This window comes from Pongo abelii, chromosome 13 (assembly GCF_028885655.2).
Source record: "Pongo abelii isolate AG06213 chromosome 13, NHGRI_mPonAbe1-v2.0_pri, whole genome shotgun sequence".
In the NCBI taxonomy this organism is placed as follows: Eukaryota; Metazoa; Chordata; class Mammalia; order Primates; family Hominidae; genus Pongo; species Pongo abelii.
Window position 1 is genome coordinate 20,352,477 of NC_071998.2, and position 8,635 is coordinate 20,361,111.

Below are 8,635 nucleotides of genomic sequence, written 5' to 3' on the forward strand. Positions count from 1 at the left end.
CCTCCAACACCCAGGATCCTAGGAATAACCCTAAAGCCTGCACGCCCCTTTGCCTGAGCACTTGTCACGCTTTTCTAATTACTCAACCTCAAACTTAAAGCAACACTGCAAGAAATGTTTTTGCCCTGAACCATTTAGAGTAAGTTGTCAACCTGATACCCTTTCAACCCTGAGGACTATAGTATTTCCTACAGACAAGGACATTCCCTAAATAACAACACAGCCATCAGAATCAGCAAATTGCCAGGCGCAGTGGTTCACGCCTGTAATCCCAGCACTTTGGGAGGGAGAGGCAGTTCTATCCCTTGATTCCAGGAGTTTGAGACCAGGCTGGGCAACATAACAAGACCCTGTCTCTACAAAAAATAATATTAGCCATGTGTGGTGGCGCACGCCTGTCGTCCCAGATACTCGGGAGGCTGAGGTGGGAGGATTGCTTGAGCCTAGGAGGCAGAGGCTGCAGTGAGCTGTGGTGGTGCCACTGCACTCTAGCCTGGGCGACCAAAAAAAAAAAAAGTAAACGGAAAAGAATCAGGAAATTAACACTGGTATATTACCACCATGTAATCCTCACATCCCATTTAAGTTCACCCATTGTCCCAACGTTTGTTGTTTGTTTGTTTTTTTAGACACTGTCTCACTCTGTGACCCAGGCTGGAGTGCAGTGTTGCAACCAGGGCTCACTGCAGCCTTGACCTTCCAGGCTCAAGTGATCCTCTCACCACAACCTGGGAATACAGGTGTGTGCCACCACACTCAGTTTTGTTTTGTTTTTTCTTAATTAAAAAAATTTTTTGTAGAGACTAGGTCTCACTGTGTTGCCAGGGCTGGTCTCAGACTCCTGGGCTCAAGTGATCCTCCCACCTTGGCCTCCCAAAGTTCTGGGATTACAGGCGTGAGCCATTGCAGCTGGCCCAATCATGTTTTTATAGCAAAAATGTCCTGTCAAGAATCATGTGTTGCATTTAGCTCTCATAGCCCTTCCTCCCTTGGAAGGCTACCTTGCTTGACCCCACCTCATGATTTTGGATTGAATTGTTCATGAAAGGAAAAGGGAAGAAGAAGAAAGAAGAAGGATGAATGAAGAAGAGCTTAATTGTGTGATTGTCTCCCCCACTGATTGTTTTCTCACTCAACTTATTTGGGGTTCACAATAAACACTTTGGAGGTTAATAAATTTATGTTTGTTTTGATCACTGCTTTGTCTCCAACTCCTGAACGTAGTAGACCCTCAATAAATATGGAATGAATTAATGAATGACAGGGCAAAGAGTGGGCCTGAATTATCACTAATCTTGGAAGCCTAGCACAGGGACTGGAACTCAAAGATGTTTGGTAATATTGGTTGAAATCAACTAGCATAGGGTTTACACATAACAGACTCTATAAATGTTTGTTGGTTGAATGAAAATATGAACAGTTAAATCAAAGTTAAAGGTGACCAAGATAACAGTGGCTACAATGAGTCAAGTATAGTTCTTAAGAGAAGTATCTTGTGATATAGGAACACATTATATGGCCTTGTTACTCATGATATAGGAACACATTATATAGCCTTGTTACTCAAAGTGTGGTCCATGGAAACAGCAGCCTTGACAGCACCTGGGAACTTGTTAGAAATATATGATCTCCAACCCTATCAAATCTTCTGAATCAGGATCCGCAGGTGAATCACGTGCACTTGAAGTTTAGGAATCACTGTTATACCGGACTGATTCCCTTTTAAGGCACATCTTTGCCAGTCAGACAAATTATGTGCAAGTGCCCTGGATTGACTGTTTTGTAGCGAGGACAAAGACTGAAGAGTACAACACACCCACTGAAGCAAAAACTCCTAGAATTACCACGGGCAAGAATTCCAAATGACAGAGATTCTATCCATGGAAGCAAAGTGTTGATGGTCAGGCAGCTGGGAAGGGGATCATAGTATACCCCTGTGTTGTTTAATTATTTAACAATTATTCAAAAGACACACCTATACACACCATGTACATATACATACATGCCTGTGTAACTAGGATGGGGCAGGATGGAGGTGGGATGGGGCAGGATGGAGGGAGCCCTACATAGGCATTAACCAAAATGCAAAAACCTATAGTGGCCTCTTTTATTTTATTTTATTTTATTATTTATTTATTTTTTGAGATGGAGTCTCACTCTTGTCGCCCAGGCTGGAGTGCAGTGGTATGATCTGGGCTCACTGCAACCTCCACCTCCTGGGTCCAAGCAATTCTCCTGCCTCAGTCTCCTGAGTAGCCCGGATTACGGGTGCCCACCACCACGCCCGGCTAATTTTTGTAGTTTTGTTAGAGACAGGGTTTCACCATGTTGGCCAGGCTGGTCTCGAACTCCTGACCTCAAGTGATCCACCCGCCTCAGCCTCCCTAGGTGCTGGGATTACAGGCGTGAGCCACCACACCTGGCCAGGTGGCCTCTTTTATATTCAAATTGTGGGTAATCACAGGCAAAATTTACCACATAATATTTTTTGGAAATTTAGTTTGGAAATAATTCAGAGACACCTGGAGTTCTCTTTTAGTATCATTTTTCAGAGAAGGAAAATGGTTTTCCAGAGGGCGAAAGGAGAGGGAGAAAAGCAAAGTCCTCCTTTCCTGGGGTAATATCTCCACCTGCTGGTGTTTCAGGATAACACTAACAAAGACCTGAAAAGGCGAGTCAGATTCCATACTGTTTGCAGTGACTCGCCCTGTACTCTGGGGAATGGCTTCTTTTTTTTGAGACAGAGTCTCGCTCTGTCACCCAGACTGGAGTGTAGTGGCGCGATCTCGGCTCACTGCAACCTCTGCCTCCCGAATTCAAGCAATTCTCCTGCCTCAGCCTCCTGAGTAGCTGGGATTACAGGTGTGCATCTCCTGCCCAGCTAATTTTTGTATTTTTAGTAGAGACGGGGCTTCACCATGTTGGTCAGGCTGCTCTTGAACTCCTGACCTCATGATCCCCTGCCTCAGCCTCCCAACGTGTTGGTATTATAGGCGTGAGCCACCGCGCCTGGCCGAGAATAGCTTCTTCTGTCTCACCTCTTCTCTTCCTTTCTTGTCCCTCTGCTTCTCTTTTTCCTCCCTTCCTTTCTTCTTCTGTGTTTGTCTCACTCTCCTGTTCTCTCCTCTGGTCATTCCCATTCGCTTCCTTCATATCCCTGCTGCAGACTCTCTTTGCATACCTACACACATGGATGACTCACTCCTTATAAGGTGGACTTCTCACCTTGAACAGGTTTTTTCCTTACATGGAGCTGACTCTACCTTCTGTAGCTTCTTCCTATAGCTCCAGTTCTTCACTCCAGGGTCCTGCAGAACACAACCAGCTCTTCTTGCCTGTGCCCTTCAAAAGCCTGGAGACGTCTATCATGCTTTCCTTGTATCTGTTCCTCTCCTCTCCTAGCCAAAATTATCCCTCACATACCAAAGTTTCTAGGTCCCTCCTCTTCCTGGTCACCTCTGCTAGACATATGCCAGTATATCTGGATCCTTCAGGGTTCCATACAGATCAGTACTTCAGCACTGGGCTGGGTAGCACAGAACAAGGAGAATTCATCACATCCCTTGTGCATTTGTTGTAAACATCTATACTGCTCAGTTAACTCACTGGGGTTAAGAATAAACAAAAGTTCTTAGCTTTGCTTCTGCTAAGTTATATCATCCTTGTAACTTTTTTTAAAAACAAAAATTCAGAGCTTTGTATTAAGGGCTGTTAAATTTACTCAAGTTAGATTCAGCCTGTTTATATATTTAAATTTTTCTGAATATGTATTAGATTAAAAACTTATCAAAGAAATACGTATTTGATGTTGAAAATACAGAAACATATTAATAATAAAATTACAGTAATCTATGATATCTTCCCCACAAAAAGGCAAAAATTATTCAATTTGGTTGTGTTTCTTTCTAGTTTTTTTCTCTGTGCATATGCACATTTATATAATTGATATAATACTGTATTCAATTTTGTACCTCCCTTTAAAAAAAATTTCACCCAGCGCTTTGGGAGGCCAAGGTGAGCAGATTGCTTGAGGCTGGGAGCTCAAGATCAGCCTGGGCAACCTAGACTCTGCCTCCACAAAAAATAAAAATATTAGCTGGGTGTGGTACATGTGCCTGTGGTCCCAGATACTGGGGGGCTTAGGCAAGACAATTGCTTGAGCCCAGGAGTTCAAGGATGCAGTGAGCTGTGACTGCACCACTGCATTCCAGTCTGGGCAACAGAGCGAGACCCTGTCTCAAGGGAAAACAAACAAACAAACAAACACTGTGCCTGCTATTTTGGATGAAACTCTAGGATTTGAATTGAACATGAACATTTTTAAAAGATTATTTTTTGTTTTAAGTTCAGGGGTACATGTGTAGGTTTGTTACACAGGTAAACTCATCTCATGGGGGTTTGTTGTACAGATTATTTCATCACCCACATATTAAGCCTAATATCCATTAGTTATTTTTCCTGATCCTCTCCTTCCTCCCACCCCCCACCCTCCTATAGGCCCCAGTGCGTGTTGTTCCCCTCTGTGTCCATGTGTTCTCATCATTTAGCTCCCACTTATAAGTGAGAACAGTATTTCATTCTGTTCCTGTGTTAGTTTGCTAAGGATAATGACCTCCAGCTTCATCCATGTCCCTGAAAAGGACATGATCTTGTTCTTTTAAAAATATTCTTTTTTTTAACACTTTATATCATTTATACATTAGATCTAAAATCTGCAGTTTCTAAGCACACCATGTTTAGATCTTTCAGATCCTTCTGCAGTTTTAGGTTATTTCTACAGAAGTACCTTTAAGTGAATGAATAACACATTCTATAATTCCTAAAAATATAGTACAGAGTGAAATGATTTAAATATAATTTAGGCACATATTGATTATGAAAATAGATTATCTCCCCATACAATACTTCACTGTCTTGGTAAAAATAATAAAGCAAAGAAAATAATTCATTTCTGAAGTTGCTTTCCTTCACTCGTAAAGGTCTGATCTTCTCCCACTATGCATAGGTACCCTTTACTGTTAAGGAAAGCTTTGCATATGTAGATATGGAAGAATAAGCTACGTAAATACTAAAGATATGTCATTCTCCCAAAGGAGACAAAAGTGGTTTTCAATGATTTCTTGCCTCATGTTGATGAGTCTGTAGAATTTAGAACCCATTTGGACACAGCTAATATCCCTGCTCTTGGGGTAGACATAAGGACACCAGGCCATTAGTAGGGAATACAGGCCCTTCCTCTGCTGCTGCAGAGAGATAATGACTCAAGAAAATTGGGCTAAAATTTGTTTTTAAAAAATAAAAAATATAAGTGAAAGAATCACAGATACTGACTGATTGGTATTACATCTTGGACCAGCCAAATGCCTTTATTTTTACTTTATATATATTTTTTGGTGGCTGTAATCAAATTCTGTTTAAAATTCCTCATTCCCCACTGTAGGATTCTAGCTGCAATTATATTACATTGCCTTTTAACAGGCAACTCTACCATCTTCATTCATATAGTATAAGCTTTGATTGCAGTAGATCTGGATTTAATATCTATTTCTAAGCTGGCCCTATGTAAACTATTTGGTATTTGAATTAAATGAATATTAATGATGCACCTTGGTTTTTTGGTTTTGAAGTATCTTCCTATGCTTGTGATGATTGTATTAGAAAACTAGGCTAAGGCCAGGTGCAGTGGCTCAGGCCTGTAATTCCAGCACTTTGGGAGGCTGAGGTGGGCAGATCACGAGGTCAGGAGATCAAGACCATCCTGGCTACCATGGTGAAACCCCACCTCTACTAAAAATACAAAAAAAATTAGCCGGGCGTGGTGGCAGGCGCCTGTAGTCCCAGCTACTCGGGAGGCTGAGGCAGGAGAATGGCGTGAACCCAGGAGGCGGAGCTTGCCGTGAGCTGAGATTGCGCCACTGAACTCCAGCCTGGGTGACAGAGTGAGACTCCGTCTCAAAAAAAAAGAAAGAAAACTAGGCTAATAGTATAAATAGATAGAATTTCTTGGTCTGGTGTTGAGTGGAACTTCCCTAGAATGAAATTCTGAGAAATGCTCATTTATAAGTGTTGTAGTGATAGGTAAGTTCTTCCTCCATCTGGAGTTCCACTGTACCTTTGGAATGACAGTGATGTACAATGATGTCTTTCTTTCCACTCTGCCTCAATCAGTAAAAACTGGATATTACTTTAATTTAGCTACATTTTGTTCTAAAAAGTAAACATAAAAATGAACCTGAAAAGAGTCTTAGGGAGTCTGATCTCACCATATTCATATGGTGTGACAGGTATTTAAAGAGGGGAGGCATCACTGAAGCTATTTATAAACCTGAGCAACCTTTTCCAAGTTTTCATAAAGTTTTAACAATTTAAATATCCATACCACATCTAGGTATTCAATAAATATAATTGCATATGTTGTGCTTTCCATAAATTAAAATTCTCAAATGCATCTCAAACCAAGAGGGCATTTCCACATCATGCCTATTTAAAAGCAAATACAATAGATACTATTCCTGGTCATAAAACCAGGTAAACTCCCCTACCCCGTTCAAAAGGCAGCAATATCTAGTTTCCCTACATCTATTAAATGAGTGCTTTTGTGTTAAAAATCAGAATATGGAAAAAAAAGTCAGTTTTTTCCCTTATGCACTGCTGAGAACAAGCATAATCCTCTAAATGATTTTTTTAAATTTCCTGACAGTGTTATTTCTTCTAGACAACTGAGTGGGTGGAAAAAGAAAAGTGATAAGGAAAACATTTTCATCTTGCACATCTTCCTTCAGCCCCTAAAATTCTCATCTGACACTGCGACATGTGTAGTGGTGTCAGCATTTCTTCAAATATAGCTCCCCTCACGTTGGACCCTCTCAGGTTGGCTTCTTGAAGATCACACCCAGATAGATCACAATTCTCTAAATCAGTTCCTGCCAGAGTTGCTCCTCTGATGTTACAGTTCTTCAGCTTTGCATTTTTTAAAGTAGACATTCTCAGGTTAATTCCTGTCATCTGACTCCCTTCCATATCCACACCTTTCAGATTAGCACCTTCTAAATTGGCTTTAAGACCAGAAGGATCCTCAAAATTACACACTTTCAGAGATGCTCCTTCTGCATTAGAACAGAGCATCTTGACTCCCTGGAGATTTTCACAGTCAAGCGCTGATCCAAAGAGATCAGCTCATTCAAGATTTGCACAGCAAAGATTTGCATGTGCAAGATTGCAGCAGTTTAAATTGGTGATTTTGAAGTTAATGTATCGAAGATCCAAATGAGAAAGATCAGCACCACTGAAGTTCAAACCCTGGCATCGCATTTCTGACTTGATTGGAGTTGCTAGCAAACATCGGACAAATTCCTTTCGGGATATTGGTGAATGATCCTCTGGTGGTTGAGAATTCTTTATTGCCACTTTTAGGTGTTCAATTAATGAGTCAATACCAAAAAATCTTGCTTCTTCTAACACACCCAATAAATCAATGCCATCATTTATAATGAGCTGTCCATGACGCAAGTAGTGCAAAATGGGTTCAAAGTACTCAGGACTTTGGTCAATTAAGAAAGCTCCTCTATGATCTTGCTTATTTCCCCAGACACCTTTGTCCTCAAACATGTGGGCCAGCATAATGTCAGGTTCTTTATTCACTAAGGTAGTTGTAAAGTACTGCCCTCCAACATTTAATGTTAGCCAGTCTGTGTGGAATCCTAACAATCCTTCAGGAGGCTTAGAATCTGTCTGAGGATCAATAAATGGCTCTCCCTCACACACAAATAAAACATCATCATCCCTGATCAAAACAATATCATCATTCAGTCCACCTTTCCCATTATACACACTGGTGGCTTTTATGCCGAGTTTACTGCTGGCCACAGACAGCAAATCAGATAAAGTTCCATATGCAGCAACCACCTTTCTGTTCTTGGGGCTGCCGTTCAGGAACAGGGTCACCCGCTTCATTGCGCTGCCCCCGCGGGTTCCTGAGTGGGCCGCCACCCTCCCACCTGGTCCTCTTCCCACTTTTTCTCCTCCCGCCCTTCCCCTTCCTCCACCTACTCCGATTCACCTCCCTTCGCCAAATTCCTGCCCTTGGGGACACACCACACACACACTCTGTTCGGCTGGTCCTCCTTCCCACCCCTAAAAAGGATTCTTAATACACAGTCAAATTTATCGCTGAACAATTTTCAGATGTTTTAAAATCCTCATGCTGTCTTCTAACATTGTACAAGACTTTTCAAAAGATATAAGAATTAAAATCTACGATCCTTGCCTTCAGGAACTAACTTCCTAGGAGGAACACAGAAAATGGAAAAAGCATACTATAGGGTGGATACTGCTGAGTCTCTAGAATTGCCCTTTTAGGTTCTATCAGGTTTTTTTGTTTTTGTTTCTTTGGAGACGGAGTCTCACTCTGTCACCCAGGCTGGAGTGTCGTGGTGCGATCTCGGCTCACTGCAACCTCCGTCTCCTGGGTTCAAGCAATTCTCCTGCCTTAGCCTCCTGAGTAGCTGGGATTACAGGCACCTGCCACCATGCTTGGCTAATTTTTTTGTATTTTTAGTAGAGATGAGGTTTTACCATGTTGGCCAGGCTGGTCTTGAACTCCTGACCTCAAGTGATCTGTCTGCCTTGGCCTCCC

General features: G+C 41.8%; 1 protein-coding gene across 1 annotated transcript; it reads right to left on the bottom strand.

Annotated features, from left to right (window-relative positions):
* Positions 1–6,474: 6,474 nt before the first annotated feature.
* LOC100456985 (BTB/POZ domain-containing protein KCTD9) lies at positions 6,475–7,953 on the bottom strand. Its single transcript, XM_063714112.1, has one exon. The coding sequence runs from the start codon at positions 7,951–7,953 to the stop codon at positions 7,177–7,179; it is 777 nt and encodes a 258-aa protein (XP_063570182.1). The 3' UTR covers positions 6,475–7,176.
* Between the last annotated feature and the right edge of the window lie 682 nt (positions 7,954–8,635).